The sequence below is a fragment of the Eleginops maclovinus genome, chromosome 18 (assembly GCF_036324505.1).
Source record: "Eleginops maclovinus isolate JMC-PN-2008 ecotype Puerto Natales chromosome 18, JC_Emac_rtc_rv5, whole genome shotgun sequence".
Classification (NCBI taxonomy): Eukaryota; Metazoa; Chordata; class Actinopteri; order Perciformes; family Eleginopidae; genus Eleginops; species Eleginops maclovinus.
In genome coordinates this window covers 3038896-3057998 of record NC_086366.1, presented here as the reverse complement: position 1 = coordinate 3057998, position 19103 = coordinate 3038896, and the positions used below count along the sequence as shown (strand labels likewise).

At 43.5% G+C, this 19103-nt stretch overlaps 1 protein-coding gene across 1 annotated transcript; it reads right to left on the bottom strand.

The window, feature by feature from the left end:
• Nucleotides 1-246: 246 nt before the first annotated feature.
• LOC134880802 (protein FAM200A-like) lies at nucleotides 247-3136 on the bottom strand. Its single transcript, XM_063907881.1, has 2 exons — nucleotides 819-3136; nucleotides 247-680 (listed from the first exon to the last, which is right to left on the bottom strand). Exon 1 carries the CDS (start codon nucleotides 2901-2903, stop codon nucleotides 822-824), a length of 2082 nt encoding a protein of 693 aa, XP_063763951.1. The 5' UTR covers nucleotides 2904-3136; the 3' UTR covers nucleotides 247-680; nucleotides 819-821.
• Nucleotides 3137-19103: the final 15967 nt, after the last annotated feature.

Here is a 19103-nt window from a genome sequence, read left to right as displayed (position 1 = left end):
CCACCACTAGAGTAGCCTAGAAGTCATGTGTCATCATCATTAGGGACATAATACAACGCTGACAAGATATCAATTGCACAGCTCATTTTCAAAAGTGCCTCAGTGTACTTCTCCTCTCAGAATCAGGAGAGTATTGACTGGAAAAATGCAATAACAAGAGGGAGTGGGGTAAATTACATTTGCAGTGAATGGATGTTATATTTGTCCTGGCGATTTTCAAGTGAATACATTGATGCACAATGCTGTAGACCAGGGGTTTTCAACTGGTTTTGTCCCAGGGACCACCATTCGGACTAGAAAGCAATCCGCGGCCCACTGATGTGCCTGCGCGTGCGCGTGTGTATTTGGTGTTACATGCATAGCTCAATGCATGAAACATGAAAGAGAGGCCACGCAGATTTTATAATAATAAAAGTAGATTTATTAAATTAAATTAAATTAAAGATTATTTTAAAGAAAGAATAAAGAATAATAAAGTGTTGTGCAATTCAGTATTGGGAAAAGTAACTAAAAATGTCATGCAAAGTCAGTCTAGGTGTGTGACAAAACAACAACGGAGAACAAAAATCCAACAACACCGGAGAACCAAAATCCAACAAATGAAGACCAAGGCAGCCTCAACTGCTGGCTGGTCAGGGCTTTTATAACCCAGCCAGGACAGACCTGTCACCAATCACCTGCTGTAGAGACAGAGAGATTGAGAAAAGCAGAGAGAGATTGAGAAAAGCAGGGAGAGAGAACAGGCTTACCATTAACACAGGGCGGGGCCTAAACCCGCCAGGGTCGTAACAGTGAAAACATGGGAGAATTAGGCCTACCTGTCAGTGTGATATCTGGGCGTGGTGAAGTCCACACAGCCTGTCTATTCGTGGCGAAATGGTAGACAGAGACAGTCTCATGTCATTCTCTGGATCAAGCCTAGCCCTGTACTTATTCTTTAAGTACGCCAGTGTAGAAAAACCACTCTCACACAGGTATGTGGTTGGAAAGGGCAAAAGACACCTCATTGCTTTTGCAGCAAGCTGTGGAAATTCTGTCTGGCAACTTATCCAGAATTTAACAAGGGGCTGTGTGTCGTACATATGCCTCCTGACAGAGTCTGTGGACATCTCAATCAGCTTATCCTCTTCCACAGCCGTCAGACTTGACCCTACTGATGCATCGTCACTGAATGGGAGCAGGATCCACTTGCTGTCACGGCGCCACTCTTCCGAATCAGTGAAGTACTTTGCGAATTGACGCACAAGCTTCCTCAAATGCTCACATATAGTGTCGTTGATGTCAGTGCTGTCAGGGTATTCCTCAACTGAAGGAAACATCGCCAAGTTATTGCTCTCCACTCGTTCGATCCACTTTGACATTTTTTTCACAAATGCTTCGAGCTTCTCGTAGAGCTGCATGACGTTTGCATCTCTCCCTTGCATGGAGCTGTTCAACTTGTTCAGCTCTGCAAAAACATCTGTGAGGTACGCCAGCTTAGTTAACCAGTAACTATCGTTGAAATTGGAAGCCAGATCAGAATGCTTCTCGCACAAGAACTCGTAGATAGCTCCGCGTAGTTCAAACACACGGGCGAGCACAGCGCCGCGAGACAGCCAACGCACCTCTGAATGATAAAGGAGAGAGCTGTGTTCACTTCCCAAGTCATGGCATAGGGATGAAAACAGGCGTGTATTCAATGCGTTTCGTTTTATGAAGTTGACCGTCTTGACAACGACATCAAACACACCACTGAGCTCAACACTGAGATCTTTGGAGGCGAGAGCCTCTCTATGAATCAGGCAGTGTGTCCAAATTACCCCCGGAGCCACCCTCCTTACATGCGCAAACAGTCCAGTCTTGCTGCCACTCATGGCTCGGGCCCCATCGCTGCATAATGCAACGCACCTCTGCCACGAGATATTGTGCTCCGTGAAAAAATCGTCCAGTGCTTTAAATATTTCTACACCGGTAGTTCGCCCGGGCAGTGGTTTGCAAAAAAGAAATTCCTCGCACATAGTGCCACTGTCCTCGTATCGCACAAATGTTAACAGTTGCGCATCATTAGTAACATCTGTCGTCTCGTCGATTTGAAGGGAAAACAGAACTGTCTGAAGTTTTGCCATCAGCTGGTCTTTGACATCATTTGCCATTTCCCCAATTCGTCTTCCGATTGTGTTGTCTGACAACGGAATAGTTTTTAATTTGTTGGCACATTCTTCGCTTACCATAGCTCTGCACATATCTATGGCTGCTGGCAATATAAGCTGCTCTGCAATGGTATGGGGCTTCTTACTTTTTGCAACCCTGAGAGCGACCAGATACGATGCTTTCAGTGCGTTTTCATTTATTTTTGCACTCTTCCTCATGGTAGCCTGCTGTCCTTTGAAATCACGCAACATCTGTTGCATGTACTCAACGGGTTTGGCCTTCAAGTGGACGTGATGCGTCTCCATATGCCGCGTAAGTTTCGACGGCTTCATAGCTTCATTACAGAGAATTGTTGAACATACGAAACACAGTGGTACCTCCTCTCCTGCTCTGTCTGTCGTCACTGTGAATCCATATTTAACATATTCCTCATTGTATTTTCTTTTTCGTCTTTTTTGCGAAGTTGACGCTTCGGAAGCCTGTCCTTGCCCTATCGTGGCGGCCTGTCCCTCTGTCGTGGCAGCCTGACCCTCTGTCATGGCAGCCTGTCCCTCTGGCACTTTCCTCACTACAAAACGATCCATTGGTGCTAGATATATAGCTAGACTAGTACATATGTAACAAATGTTTGCTGTACTACAACCTATCTTAAAATACTCTCGTCGGCTATGCTTATAAATGTGTGTCAACTTTGCTCGCAAGACTGTACGTAATGAATAATAAGTGAGGTTAGCGACGCAACTCATTACCATTAGCGAATCACAGGCTACCATAGACTGGATAGGCGCAAGGCTACATTCTGTCAGCTTGAATTTCCTTTATATTATTTTAAACATATTTTTCACGATATGTAACGGTATTCTGGAAATGTGTTGAAATATCAAAGCGAATTTATATTTAAAAAAAACAATGGTGAACTGATCAACATAGGCTCTTGTCACGGACCACATGCAATGCCGCCGCGGACCACCAGGGGTCCGCGGACCACTGGTTGAAAACCCCTGCTGTAGACGGATTGTAAATGTCATATACTGGAGCTTTTCTTTGGTTACTGTATGAAGAAAGTTGTGATATGTACTCACATTTAAGGAGATCAGATGTCGTCCAAAACTTGAATTAACCTTTTATTGAATTTACCTGATTCTATTGTGACACTGAAATCATCCCAGTGTGCAAATGTTTGAGCCAGTGGTGTAAAAATCCCATTTCGTTCTGATGCTGAGTCACACCCTGAACTTCTCTTCACATCTCAATCCCAAAGTTGAGTCTAAGCACTTAAATCGATGCAAATTTATTCCCAAACTTTCCCCGGTCACATCCAGACCTTCTCCCGGTCCATTTCCCCATGTTATGCCATGACGTCAGGGTTGTTAATGACAGGATCTAACCTCCCCCCTTTTTCGTCCTACCCTCTCCCACCGACGGGACCCCCGACACCCCTCTGCCACCTCTGCCTCTGATGTCACCCTGCCAGAGGTGGAGCAGCAGTTTTCTCTGACCGCAACTCTCTTAATCTTTGATGTTGTTACGCTGCCTCTGGCTTTGGCTTATACACTGGTGTCTCAGACTGTGTGTGTGTGTGGGGGTGGGGGGAGATCAAGGTGAATATATCGGGGGGGGGTGTTTCCTTTCATTTAGCTTAATGTTTACGTCAGTCTGTTTTTCTGGCCCCTGAACAATGTCCACTTGACCCAGTCTTGCTTAAAAATCCTGCACATGGATCTCCAAACACACCCACGTTCTCCAGCTTTAAAAACAACATTGTGTGTGTGTGTGTGTGTGTGTGTGTGTGTGTGTGTGTGTGTGTGTGTGTGTGTGTGTGTGTGTGTGTGTGTGTGTGTGTGTGTGTGTGTGTGTGTGTGTGTGTGTGTGTGTGTGTGTTGGGAGGGATGATTGGTGGACAGATGACTGACAGCTCACACGGTAGGAGAGGAGCACTGTGGTCAGGGCTAAGAAGAAGCAAAGACCCAAAGAGGGGAGGGAGACTTTGTGGTTACGGTTCGACATTAACCTCATGGAATCATCCCCGGGACTCTCCTCTCTCTCTCCGAAACCACAGCTACAGCCACAGGTCGGAGGTATTGAAGAGACAGATTAGATTTCATGTTGTGAATAGGTTTTGGTGGATGAACAACAGCCATAGCAGACCAGAAAGAAGCCAAGTGTTGACCAGAGGGAGTTCAAATTCAGCCACGAAAAATGACTCCAGCTTCCCACGGTAGCTCCATTCCCAGATAATTCATAAGGCATGGGCCAGTTGTAGTATGTGTGAGGATTACATAGTTTAACATTTCCTCTCATGGCTTTTATGATCCCATGCACACCGCTTACACACTGACAATACATCTAGGACCAATAACAATGGATCACCGTTCATTAACTTCATCCAAGTGAAACTGTTTAGGTATTCTGAGTACTTTTTGGAATCCTGACGACACCTGCATTGAGGGAAATAGTTCAACATTTAGGCAAAGATTGAAACCAGTCATGTACAGTTAATATAAAAAGTTGCAACCTGGGCCTAATCTGTTTAGCACAGTGATTAGAAACAGCTTGTGACACTCTGTCCAAAAGTAACACCCAACAGCATCTCTACAGCTCACCAATTAATACTAAATGTTGCATGAATTGCTCACACCCAATATAAAGAACCGATGAGGGGGTTTGGCACCAAAGATGTTTAAAAGAAAAGCAAGAGTAAGAGTAGAGTAGTAAAAAAACAACCAAAAAAAACCCAGCCTCACAGCAAGTTAACAACCCACCTTTCCCCCTTACTCCAATAAATGGCACTCCACCTTTCCAGCGTCACCATTTGGAACGTACCACCTGCCAGGTAAGTGTAGGGTGAGCTAAACTGAGCAAGCACACAAATTAAACTATATTGTGAACACACCATTAATGCTGTTAAACTATACATTACTGCTGAGACTTGATCTATTTGTGGGCACCCATCCATGCCAATAAGCACAGTAAATATCTCATGATATTAATGAATGCAGAACTATCCCACCCTTTGTCTTACATGTTACCTGTGCCCAGTCTTTCCTGCTAAAAGGAAACAATCGGGCACAGATTGAGCTGCCGATCTACCTCCTCATCCCAGGCAGAATAACGACAACAAATCCTGTGAGCTCACTAAAAAACACAAACACTAGTATGGAAACAAGTATTAAGCAGACAGAAAACGCTGGTAATGTTGAAAAAAAGGGAAGAAATCAACCTTTTTAACATAGCATCGCTAGCATGTTAGCTCACCTGTTAGCCAAAAAATATTCCCGCAAATAACTTCTTTAAAACCACAATTTTGTCACTTTTACAGATCAGTTTTTGAACGAATTAAACAAACAGGATATAAGATGTTGGTTAGTTAGCTTTAGAGATGCTGGTGTGTGGCTTTGTTACTTTTTTTAGGTTTAGGTTCAAGTTTGTTTAGCCCTGTTTCCAGTTTTTAGGCTAAGCTAAGCTATGCTAAGCTAACCGGCTGCTGTGGTTCCATGAGCAGGCTTTTGTTTGTAAGTGTGTTAGTAAGAAAGTAGCAACACACATTTAAAAAAAATGTCAAACTATTATTTCAAAGCTTCATTTAAACTACAATAACAAAAGTACTTCAACAATTCGGATCGCTAGTCGAACCTGTCAAGCTAGGAAAAGTGGTGCGATTAGCACAAGAGCCATTTTTGGGAGATGAGGTGACAGAACAGATGTGTGTGAGAGGGAAAACGAGACCAAAACAGTGTGTGTGAAGTTTAAGGTCAGCTAATTGGGGTCTGCAGTGTGTGTATGTCCTGTCAGTCAGTCTAGACTTAGCCACCGGTTGTTTTCTCAGATGTAAGCCCTTTACTTGAGCAAACAACACCAACTACCGTGTGTCTCTGTGTGTACCTCGTCCAGTTTGAATGCAGGTTGTGTTCGATGCTCCTTGTGGATGCACTTACCTGTGATTTATTGAGATGGAAACAATTCTCGTTAGCTAAAATAATCAGGATTTATGAGTCTCTCTCTGCTGTATGTGACGGGCCAGAGGCTTCGCCCCACACAGACACACAGCCGGGATAATTGAGTTTGGTTATTACTGTCTCGTACCTCTATCAAGTGCTCATTCAGTCTGTCATCCATCACAACTCACACACACACACACACACACACACACACACACACACACACACACACACACACACACACACACACACACACACACACACACAAAACAGTTGTGCATACACACAGTCTTTGAACACTTTTTCTTAAGGTGTGCCTGTTTCTAGAAGTGTGTGTGTCTCATTCCCAGGGTGCTAAATAACAAAGTTTAGGCACGAAACATGGCGCCTGACACCACAGGGCTTTCAAGTAAATGTAAACCAATACAAGGCAATATTAGCAGTCAGAGCAACTGCTTCCGAAGTTATGTGGCGTAGTTTAAAGAGTGGAAAGTTTGTGTGAGAATGAAGATGGAGTGAAACAAACGTAGGACTTTCGCTGTTTGTGTCCAATGTGAAACCAATACATTACGTCACATTACAACTAGGGTTTTGTGTGTGTGTGTGTGTGTGTGTGTGTGTGTGTGTGTGTGTGTGTGTGTGTGTGTGTGTGTGTGTGTGTGTGTGTGTGTGCCCTCAAACCAAAATGCAGATTTCTCCTGTAAAATTTTAAAGTGATGACAGAAAACAATATTTCAGAAACGGTGTAATGAGTCCAGAAATATGAATCTGGTGTCAAATGTCTGGGCAGACGACAGAGAGTAAATATCGGATGGATGTCCGGTGGGTCTGCCGGTGGACGAGTGGCAGGCAGCAGGCTGACACTGACACTGAGATTTCTGAATTACATCCTTTCTTTTACTCCTTATTTCTGGAGAGTATCGTAGAAATGTATCGTAAGTCTTATTTAATTATATATACATATATATATATATATATATATATATATATAGGTCAGGTAATTACTTCCCTGGTTTGATTTCCTCAGTATGTTTACTACGGCTGTCTTTCCCAGGATTTTGTAACACCTTTAATACAAAAGACTAGCATCTTATCTTCTCCAGAGACAGGAGCTTCAGCCTAATTATCATATGGATGTTACCTGATATAATTAAACATGCCTTATGTCCTTTGTTTTAGCATCCTGTAATGTAAATTGCTTTGTTGTATGCAGTTTGCCCCTCTGGCCAAATGTTCTCCAATACTCTTCAGAATGTAGAATTTGACTGGCTGTTCTGCTTCTTCCTTCCCTTTAAGAATCTGGTTTAATGTTTGATCGGGGTCAGATCCTTGTACGACATCGGTTGTGCAGGTTATCACAGCAGAGAGGAAGTAAAGAAACTGGAACTCTGGACTTATTTGTTGTTTGAGGTGCAATGTATGACTCAGCAGCTTTAAGACATGAAGACACTATTATTTTCCTCTTCACTCTAATGCAGGATTTTCACCGAAAAGTGGGCGGGGCTTAAGTCTTTTTTTCGAAAGAACCCTGAGAACTTTGATGTTAACCCAAACTGATCATTTTTAGGTAACCTAACTAAATACTTAACCAAATGTTCTCAGTCATTTTGTAGAGTTTATAGTGGGGCATCTTGATGTAATGCGTTTAACTACCCAGTGTGTTACAAAGTGTGTCCTGTGTGGAAGAACTTGGCACAAACGCTGATCCACCCTGACGTCTCGTACCCGTCTTGAGTCATATTTCTGTCCTTATTATCCTCTTTCGCCTGTCTCCGTCTTCTATCTTTAGATGTTGCAGTGTCTGAGCGTTCCTTTAGCCGAGGCTGGGGTGTGTGAGTATGTAATTTTTTTTGGCATCCTGTTAAACACCCCTTGAATGCAAATGGCCAAAGACGCCCCCCCCCCCTCCCCACATCTTTCCAGAGGGGAAAACAGAAAGAGAGGGAAAATGAGACGGACAGACGAATGGGACAGGCATACATACCAAACACAGCGAGGGATAGAGATGCATACAAATGTACAGCAAGTCAACAACGGTAGGGAGACATGGAGCGAAGGAGGAAGAGGGGGGGAGAAAAAGCGTTTGGTAAGTGGGTCAGGCCTGTCTGCCATCCCAAGCACATACACAGTGTTCAGCCCCCAGAGAGAGACCCAGACTGTACAACATGCTGCTGAGAGGAGAGACGAAGGGAGGAGAGACGAGAAGAAAATTTGATGAAGCTTGCAGATGGATGCAAAGCAAGGGAAGAGAGGTGTGTTGGTTCTGAAGTGAAAGGGTTAATTCAGTCGAATCGCACCAAAAAACACATCCTCCTCGAGCCAATACCCAACCCAGCACAGTTTACTTTGGAACAACCTTCTAGTATCGATTTCAATTACCTGGGATCATTCATCATGGTCTCTGGGAAAGACTTCTATCAAAAGAGCCGAAGCCTTGGTGGCATGCGATGTGAAAACATGGCGAGCTGATCTGCTGAACGCTACGAAACTCGATCTGTTCAGGACAACGATCGTGTCATGCACGGCTCCGAGACCCTTAATGCTCGACTCCATCATCGTCCCAATGAGTGCGATACCAACCTACCTTAGCAGGGTACAAAATCCATTTTGAAAGACGTTACAGCTGATATACTGTATGGCAACATCACACATCTCAGTAACCGGCAGTCTAGATGTGTTGGCCACTCTTTCTGCCCGAATGGGAAATCACCTCAGATCTTATCCTTTGGAAGAACCTCGAGGGGACTAAAGCTAACCTTTACAGATCTCCTGGTGAGGGTATCAGTTTTGAAAATCTCAGAACAGCCATGGGCAACCAGATATGCTGGAAGACTGTAGTGCGAGGTCTCTAGTTGCACGATGACCTTCTACCAAAAATAATACATTTGGTGTTTTGAACGTAGTCTTTCAATGGTTTGACAAAAGTATTCTCCATTTACCTCCAGCCGGGGTTCTGAGATGATGTGATAAGACAATAAAGCTAGAGTGAAGGATACAATAAGCTTGCAAACAATTTCCGTTCTACTCCAAGAGGTTTCAGATCAAAATGACTTCAATGTTCCTGAAATAACAGAAAGGATTCAGTGTCTACTGTTGCCTCTTTGCGATTTTCAATATGGTATGCTATGATTTACTCTACATGTGAGATACTCAACAGTGTGTACAATAAGTCTTCGACTCCAATATATCACAAACATGAGTTAGATCTTAATTGTAAAAGCATGTGTTTATTCATTGGGAATATTACATTTTTGGTCACAACAAAACATTAATATAAATGGCTTTGAAATGGCCAGCGTTCAGGGACCTTAAGACTTACAATTGACTAGAAAATTGCTCTGAAAACTCTGTTAGGTATACAGGAATACAGACTTCCTAATTTGTGTGAAGAGCATAAGATATACTCTTATATATCCTTATTAGTTACTTACTCCTCTTCGTCCCCTATGGGACATAAGGCTTCAATGAGCTCTCTCCATTGCATTCGGTGCCTGGCAGCATGTTGGGCCTCTCCCCACGACAGGTTCATCTGTTCCAGCTCTTGTGTCACAGTTCTGCGCCAGGTGGTTTTGGGCCTCCCAGGTTTTCTTTTACCTTGTGGTGTCCCATCTTAAGGCCACTTTTGTAATGTGGTCCTGCTCCATCCTCAACACCTGTCCCAGCCATCTCAGGCGTCTGTGCGTAATCTCCTTGGTGATGCTCCTGCTTCTGTTTTTTTGTACAGTTCATTATTGGAGATCTTATTTGGCCAAAAGATCTGGCATATATAGATCTGGAATATATCCTTATGCAATGCCCAATATTCTGTCTGTGTTCATTTGTTGGAGCATGGTTTAATCATCAGTTTTGAACTAACACCTAAAAAGTGTGTCATGGATCATGGTTACCAAAGTACATTTCCCAACAGGTCTTCCAGGAGAAAGGGTGGTATGTTATGTCCTGGGACAGAAGCGTGTCGGACTCTGACCCATGACACTGAATGCGCTCCGACCTGTTACTGCAGCAGGCCAATCATTTTTTATGGTACGCTGCTGCCTGATGACAGGGCACGGTGAGTTTGTTTGCTGGACTGGAACTGCATCAAAGAAAAACAGAGAAGAAAGGGCCAGGCTGTCACCGCGGTGAGAACGGCTCCACGGCTGCTCGGACACATGAAAGGGTTAATCTCATTCGACAACACACAACAATGAGTAATGACTCTCACTCCTTCGCTGTTTTGCAACTTTTTTTCCCCTGAAGCATGGCCTTGTTTTCCTCTGCTTCTCTTCGCCTTGTTTGCCCGCAGTGTATGTGCAGCCGGCTGCCGCGTACCGCTGTGTGCGCCTAGGTAAACACATTTGGGAATAGCAGCTAATCCATCTCGGGCGTCAGGCTGAAAAGTTTCTCCCCCGGGACCCTGCAGTGCCGCGGTATCAGGTGGAAGGCTTCCACTTCCTTTCTTTGTGGGCAGGTTCCTGGCCGAGGGGGACAATCTCTCAATTGGCCCCTGGTGGGTTGAACGCACAACCCATTGGCGACACTACCTGTTCCAGCAAAACCCCGGACGGCGCCACTGTGTGCCCAGTGGAAGGCTGTGTGTGTGTGTGTGTGTGTGTGTGTGTCTGTAAATATGCATCATGAGTAACATGGAAGCAGAGTTTTGGACTTCAAAAGTTTCACCAACGTAATTGACAGGCCTGCCGGCATGATTTCAGAAAGGTACCAAAGATATGGGGTCACATTTTGATCTGAGGAGATTGTCCTGCATGACTGTGCGGTGTACAGAAAAGGGTGCATGTCAGTATCACACACACCCACACAGTGTTCCTCGGTGAGCTGTACAGATTTTAAATTGAACCTCTCTTGTCCACGCTGTGGGTGACCTTCCCATTTCGGAGCCGAGGAGTGTTCCAGAAAGCCAATACAGCCGCTGTGATTTCTTTCTCGCAGAGCCAGACAGTGACGAGCAGGGTGAGACATCCAAAGAGACAGTGGGAGTGAAACACCTAAACTTGAATTCCTTGCTCATTCTTTATTCCCTCTCTGACCTCCTGTGTGATTCTGGAGGTGGCACAGCAGTGATGGGATCAACATTTTAATAGGGTTGTTAGTCATGCATTACATTAAAAGGAGATATTTCATGTATTTGAAACTTGCAGGAAGGTCTGACAGTAATCAGGCTGTCATCAGGCCTCTAACTAAGCGGCTCTCTTAATCGTTAACGTTGTAATTAGAAGGGCTGTGTGTCCGAAAATCACAATACGACAAGTACGCCTACTTCATGCAGCACAGTACGCCGGGAGTGAACTTCACAAGCTCTGTTTTCCATTCTTCACACAACTACGGTCACTTTGTAGTGAGCACAAGCGAATGCAACACCATGAAAGCCTTTGGAGAAAAACTGTCCAAAAGTCTGCCATTATTTTGTGTGATCAATTGTGTCTCGCCCCTCCTTTTGACGACGGGCTTTCCAGCTTGGTGTGTGGCCTTTCCTGACAGCTGTAAACATTTTCGCCTGACACTTTGTACAAACTAGTTAGTTTTAAGCATCCCCCCTCCCCCCCTTTGTGCATTTCAAGAACAATGCAGAGAGACACTGACACATGAGACTCTGTGGTGCGTTCACACCAACGTGGCAGTTAAAAAATCCCATCAGAAGAACTCCCGCCTTGGCGAGGAACAGCCTCACCACAGATGGCTTTCTCAACAACAGCACACTGAGACAAAAGTTCACTTCTACCCCTGTGGGTGGAGTGAGGAGGACGAATACATCAGCATCAAAACAAAAGCCAACAGCACAAGAGTAATGTCCAAAAACAAAGATTGCCAGAGCAGTGCTACGGTACCTAAAGGTCAAACGAGTAGAGTGCTGTGCTGAAGTCAAGAAGGTAGATTTTGATCTGTACTTTATTGTTTATCACGCTTCACAGAAATGTCTCACTTTAGAAAGCCGAAATAACACTGAATTAAATTACTATAAATCCAATAAATGTTATGTAAAAGAGCCTTTTTACCCCAAAAAAAGGTCTAGGTTTCATCCTTGATATGCCATATAACACTAAATCCACATACTAGCTTGTGATATTTAGTATTATAGTAAAATAGAAGCATATGGGATTTAAAAACACACCATACAGCACAATTAATCTCCAGGTCTTTCCAAAAATATTTAAATGTAGAAGTTTGCTGATGTAATTACTATACAGCGCTAATGAACTACTGTAGCTGCTAACATGCTAGCTAGCAGGGCCTAGCGCTAGTTGTAAGAGTACATTGAAGTTATTAAAAATGCGATCTGTACCGTTTACTCCTTCTGAGCCTCAGGATTGTACATTTAGGCGTTCAAAATTGTCTTTATTTAAGAGGGAAAAACACTTATCTAATCTAATGAGCTTGTCAATAGACCTGCTAGCTCTTAGCTAGTTTGGTCGCTAACGGACATTACGTTCACACGGATTATTATTTAACATTTGTTACTTATCAACTTCTGTTTTGATGACAGAGCTAATGATCTACAGTTATTACATCCACGGTTCATTCTCCGTTCCTTCAAAAGTAAGCAAAGTTACGACAGCTTGCTATTGAGGAACGGGCTACATTTGCACATCAGAGATCAGCAAAGATGCACTTGTCACGCGTAACTTATACAGACTTAAATGTTAAATGTTGCTGTAGAAGTTCTTGTGTGAGCTGACCTTAAGTATGGAGTAGTATAACTCCTTTCTCTTTAACAATGCATGTAAGAACCGGTGTTATTTATTCTGGGGAAATGAACATCTCAGGGGAAAGTATTGACAAAGAATGAAATGGCAAAAGGATTGAAGGACTGGAATAATGGCCCAGCCCTGCCTGGCTTGTCCCCCCCCCCCCCCCCCCCCCCTCTTTGACGTAAAATCTGATGCTCTTTTCTGTTGTTGATGCCGATGAGAAGCGCCATGGGTATAAGATCAATACGTCTCAATGCTGCCAGTGAGCTTAGTTTTATAGCAGAGATCTATAACACTGTTTTGAATTATTATTACAAATCCATTGCTCTTGTTTTCCCGTGTTTCTGCTAAAAGGGGTGGGGAGGTTGCGGAAACAATGAGAGTAAATCAATGGCTACGGCAAACAAAGCACGCCCTGCGGAGGCCCCACCATAGGTCAAGCCAAAAAAAAAAAAGGGCAGTATTATGATTAGTATGATTCAATAGTTCCCTCTGTTTGCTCCTCTGAGAAGTTTACACTTTACCCTGAGTGGAGGAAGAGACGGAGGGATGTTTGTCTTTTAAAAGGTAATGAAGTCATCATACCCCAATAGATTTGTCACACACACACTTCATCCCCTGTCCCACCCAACGTTTACAGCCCCATCATAACAAATCCCAGTTATTAGACATAACACCATTACTATACGTGTACACACAGTGCATGTATCGGGGGGGAATTAAGAGCATAGGGAGGTGATGTTGAACGTACACGTCCAAACACACAGGAGTTAACACTGCACACATGCAGCCTTGATAATGGGAACATGAATAGGTTGGGACTTAGTGTAAACTTAACCGACTTAAAGGAATTCGGCTCGAGTGCACCGAGTGTTTTTGGGGGTGTCAGTGAAATGTCCAGACTGTGGATGTCCAGCAGACATGGTCACATTCACACGTCTGCAATTCTGGCGGCAACAACAATGCCAATATTTAGAAACCCAAAGCCAGTGTTGGGACTTTTTTGAGACTCTCCCCCATTAAAACATGTATTTAGCAACCTAACTCAATCACTTTCTGTAGATTTGGATCCCCTTAATACCAAATAAGCAAATGCATACGACAGAAAATAATCTTGTCATTGTTCTTAATATGCGGACCATGATTAAGTCCTTATGTATGGAGGCTGGGGCTCAGTGGGATAATGCATTGAATTTAGGATCAGGGGAGCACTGGTTCAAACCCCACTGCAGCCTGCATGTCGTTGTGTCCCTGGAAAGGACACTTCACCTCAAATTGCTCCGGCAGGGATTACCCACTATATTGAATGTTTGTAAGTTGCTTTGGAGAAAAGCCTCAAACAGATAACATTTAATATTAATTTGAGAAACTTGGCATTATTATTTTAAGTTAGAATAAGATGCAAGCGACTGGTTAAAGTGCATACCAGTGAGTTTAGCAAGCACAAAATAATAACTATTCGTCCTCTATCGTTAACCTGCAGCGGCACGAAGATAACCAGCAGCAGAGAAACTGTGTAGCAGCCTTCAAAGTGGAAATATATACTGGTTTTATTTTGTTGAACACAGAAATAAAGTCCCCACAGGTGAAACAGGTGACCTGTGTCACTGGCTGCAATAGAATTATACACATTTAAATGTAAAGTCATTTTGTGAAGTATGCAAATAACACGTCCCATGCATTATCACAGGAAGCAGAACTCGCTCTGTACTGAATGTCCGCCTACATACAAAACAATGGCTAAATTAACACCCAGTAAGAGCATTTGTTCACTAACTTGAGTCTCTTGGGATGAGAGGTGTAATGTGTGCGCATGTGCATGTGAGTAAATGGTATTCTAAAATTGTAATCCTGCTAATAATCTCCCATTTTTTGGTTTTCAGACTCTGGGAAAAAGCTTTCGAGGCCGAGGACAGCTGAAGTCTGTGTTTGACAGATGCCTGCTTCTCAGAGGAGCAGAATTAAATAGCTGACATAGCTTGGATGGAGGTCTTTGATGCCCTCTTTCTCACTCACTCACTCACTCACTCACTCACTCTCTCTCTCTCTCACACACACACAGACACACACACACACACACACTCTCTGCTAGCTGTCTGACAGAACATAAACACGAATTAGCCGTATCATCTCTCATCGACACTTAATGCCGCAGCGCCGGGTGTTAACACGCCACCACGGCTTGTGGCAGGAACCGTTTTAAGCAGCGCCACTAATGTGCACATGGGTTGCTTTCATAGAGACCCACACACACACACACGTCTGAGTTACACACTAAATGTTTGACAAACTACAGCAGGAAGGCCGAGAAATACACTGAAAAAAGTACGGCCTCACCTCAGGGAAATGGACTCAAGATATCTTGTATAAGTCATTTCAAAAAAGGCTCAAATAGTTTAACTCAAGTGCGTTTTTGCATTTTAAAGACCTTATCAAGAGCCTTCATTTCATAAATAACACATTTTGGCCTTCAAGGTCTCTTTCTCCCCTCTGGTTCTCACCCTCGTTGTGTGCTTTACGTACATCAGTGACGCTGAGCTGCTGCTTCATTGATCCAGTGCATGTCTCTACTTTCTAATCCTATTTCCCCATGTCCATGGTGCCTGTTTAATTGCCCAGTAATGCGGGTTAAAGGAAGAGTTTCTGTTACACACACACACACACACACACACACACACACACACACACACACACACACACACACACACACCTGTAACGCCAGATGTATGTGTAAGTACCTCAGTAACCACATGACACAGTATCATGGGTTTATGGATGTGTATGATCAGCTGGGATCACAAGGTTTATCGTGTGTGTGTGTGTGTGTGTGTGTGTGTGTGTGTGTGTGTGTGTGAACATGTTCCAGCAGCAGTGGTAACTCGGGCTTCTCACGTTGTGATCAAATCTATAATTGATAAACTTCTTTAGCTGCAAACTTCAATTTTCTTTTGCAATAAAACCCAATCCTGCTTTATTTTGCTCTCTCTAGTCTCATACCAGAAAGGGCAGTTTCTGATTTTCAACTTCATTCTCTCCAGCCAACAAACTATCTATTTCTTCTTCTCTTACTCCTCTGTGTCTCTGTTGCCCTTGCTGATTCCTCCTCCTCCTCCTCCTCTCTAATCTCGTGGCTTCTTTCTCTATCGATCTTCGCCTCTCTTTTCAATTTCTGCTTTCTGTTTTCTATTTCTGTTTTTACAGTTAACGATACTTTTCTTTTTCTCTTCCCTCCGTCTCATTTTTATACTCCACCCCTCTTCCCTTTTCCTTCCTCCCCTCTCAGGGATGCATTGGTGTTAATTGTTATATCTCATGATGAGGATAGTTGACCCAATCTGTCTTCATGAACCTTTTTCTGAATTGAGGCATCAAACCATCTCCTCCACCCGGTTGTTATGGATCATTTGAGACACTCTTTTCTTGTAATAGATTTCCCTTCTCTGTTCTAATCGAGCAGCAGCCTACGGGAAAAGCGAAGCCGTTGTGCCCGAGGATTCCTATTCTATTCTTGGGTCCACATAAAAGACAAATTCATGGTCTCAATCGCTCGTTACAAGTCAATATCAATACAGCCTGACGTTCATTTAGAAATGGATGGTCCCATTTCGATTGAGATACACAATAAGGAAGAGTGTCCGTAAAGGCGGGGCTTTGTTTTGATTGGCAGGTGGCTACCACACAGAATTGAAAGCCTTTCTCATTTTAATCTTAGTTAACAAAAGTAAATTGTAACTGTTTGGTTGCTTGAAGAGGAGAAATCATGCTTATATTCGGGTTAATAGTTATATTTTGAGCTATACTTTTAAAGAGAAATGTTACATTCACATGCAAACTTATATAGCACACTAAAGGAACGGTAGAAACCCACAAAAAGCATAACCGGGCTTCTTCAGAAATGTCCTGTTTCGGTTGCATTTGGTTGTACCTTGCTCCATCATGACACTTTTCTGTTTGCAAAATTGTACACTTTGTATTTAGAGATCAAATTAAAGATGGTTTAACCCTTTTGGATTTCATTCTCTGTCAAAAGGTGTTACTATTTACCAATATATGCCAAAGAAAACTATTGATTTGTGCTTTTTGTATCAAAAACAATCTTCTTTTCTTCCTGTAACTAAAAATGGTGTTTGCTCACTCAAAATTAGAACCGTAAGCTTGTAAAGACGTTCTGTTTCTGTTTCACATGACTTCGAATTCTTTAGTTACCCAGCTTGGTACCAGACTTATATTTTATTACCTGCTGACTAGATTTGATGTCAATGAAATGCTGATACTGCCTCATCGGTGAGGTTCTGACACATCACTGGACAGCTCTCCTTCCCCAGGCCACTGCTGATGTCAAGAGAATAGCTTTATAGAAAGTTGGAGGCAGTAATTATAAGTTTGGCCTCCTCTCAATAGAAAAGTTGCAGGTCTAGTTGGTCCAGTCATCTCTGATGGAGAGATAAAGGGGGAGGAGGAGGAGGAGGAGAAAGGCTTGATCTCAGCATACAGGAGAAATAGATGACTAACCAAATAGGAGGGCCCAGCCAGCCGTGACCACAATCAATGAGCTTTCTCTAAGTGTCTTCGATTTAGACTCACACTCCTCTTTCCACCGCAATCTCTTTCTCCATCTCTCTCTCTCTCTCTCTCTCTCTCTCTCTCTCTCTCTCTCTCTCTCTCTCCATATATATATATAAATATATCTATGTTTATATTCCTTTATTGCTCTTTCCTCCTCTCGATTTTCCCTCTTCGACTCCCATTTTTTTGTCTTCCTAACCCCGGGAATGTCTTAACATTTGACATCTTTCTGTTCCCTCGTATCATCGGCATTTTGGTTAGAAGCCTGAAATAAGATCTGCGGTAAACACGAAATGAAGAGAATTGAATGTGTGTTTTACAACGTTAAATACGTCAGTAAGTACCCCACAAACAGCTGTTTCTAACAAGTGTTTAAATGAGGTTTAGCTTAGCGGTGGTGACATGAAGTCATGTGACCGTGCTGTAGTTCCTTTATAGCCCAACATTAGCCTCCTTTAGCTTAGCGGTGGAGACGTGAAGTCATGTGACCGTGCTGTAGTTCCTTTATAGACCAACATTAGCCTCCTTTAGCTTAGCAGTGGTGACGTAAAGTCATGTGACCGTGCTGTAGTTCCTTTATAGCCCAACATTAGCCTCCTTTAGCTTAGCGGTGGTGACAGGAAGTCATGTGACCGTGCTGTAGTTCCTTTATAGCCCAACATTAGCCTCCTTTAGCTTAGCGGTGGTGACAGGAAGTCATGTGACCGTGCTGTAGTTCCTTTATAGACCAACATTAGCTGCCTTTAGCTTAGCGGTGGTGACAGGAAGTCATGTGACCGTGCTGTAGTTCCTTTATAGACCAACATTAGCCTCCTTTAGCTTAGCGGTGGTGACGTGAAGTCATGTGACCGTGCTGTAGTTCCTTTATAGCCCAACATTAGCTGCCTTTAGCTTAGCGGTGGTGACGTGAAGTCATGTGACTGTGATGTAGTTCCTTTATAGCCCAACATTAGCCGCCTTTAGCTTAGCAGTGGTGACGTGAAGTCATGTGACCGTGCTGTAGTTCCTTTATAGCCCAACATTAGCTGCCTTTAGCTTAGCGGTGGAGACGTGAAGTCATGTGACTGTGATGTAGTTCCTTTATAGCCCAACATTAGCTGCCTTTAGCTTAGCGGTGGTGACGTGAAGTCATGTGACCGTGCTGTAGTTCCTTTATAGCCCAACATTAGCCGCCTTTAGCTTAGCGGTGGTGACGTGAAGTCATGTGACCGTGCTGTAGTTCCTTTATAGCCCAACATTAGCCGCCTTTAGCTTAGCGGTGGTGACGTGAAGTCATGTGACAGTGCTGTAGTTCCTTTATAGCCCAACATTAGCCGCCTTTAGCTTAGCGTTGGTGACGTGAAGTCATGTGACAGTGCTGTAGTTCCTTTATAGCCCAACATTAGCCGCCTTTAGCTTAGCGGTGGTGACGTGAAGTCATGTGACCGTGCTGTAGTTCCTTTATAGCCCAACATTAGCCGCCTTTAGCTTAGCGTTGGTGACGTGAAGTCATGTGACAGTGCTGTAGTTCCTTTATAGCCCAACATTAGCCGCCTTTAGCTTAGCGTTGGTGACGTGAAGTCATGTGACAGTGCTGTAGTTCCTTTATAGCCCAACATTAGCTGCCTTTAGCTTAGCGGTGGTGACGTGAAGTCATGTGACTGTGATGTAGTTCCTTTATAGCCCAACATTAGCCGCCTTTAGCTTAGCAGTGGTGACGTGAAGTCATGTGACCGTGCTGTAGTTCCTTTATAGCCCAACATTAGCTGCCTTTAGCTTAGCGGTGGAGACGTGAAGTCATGTG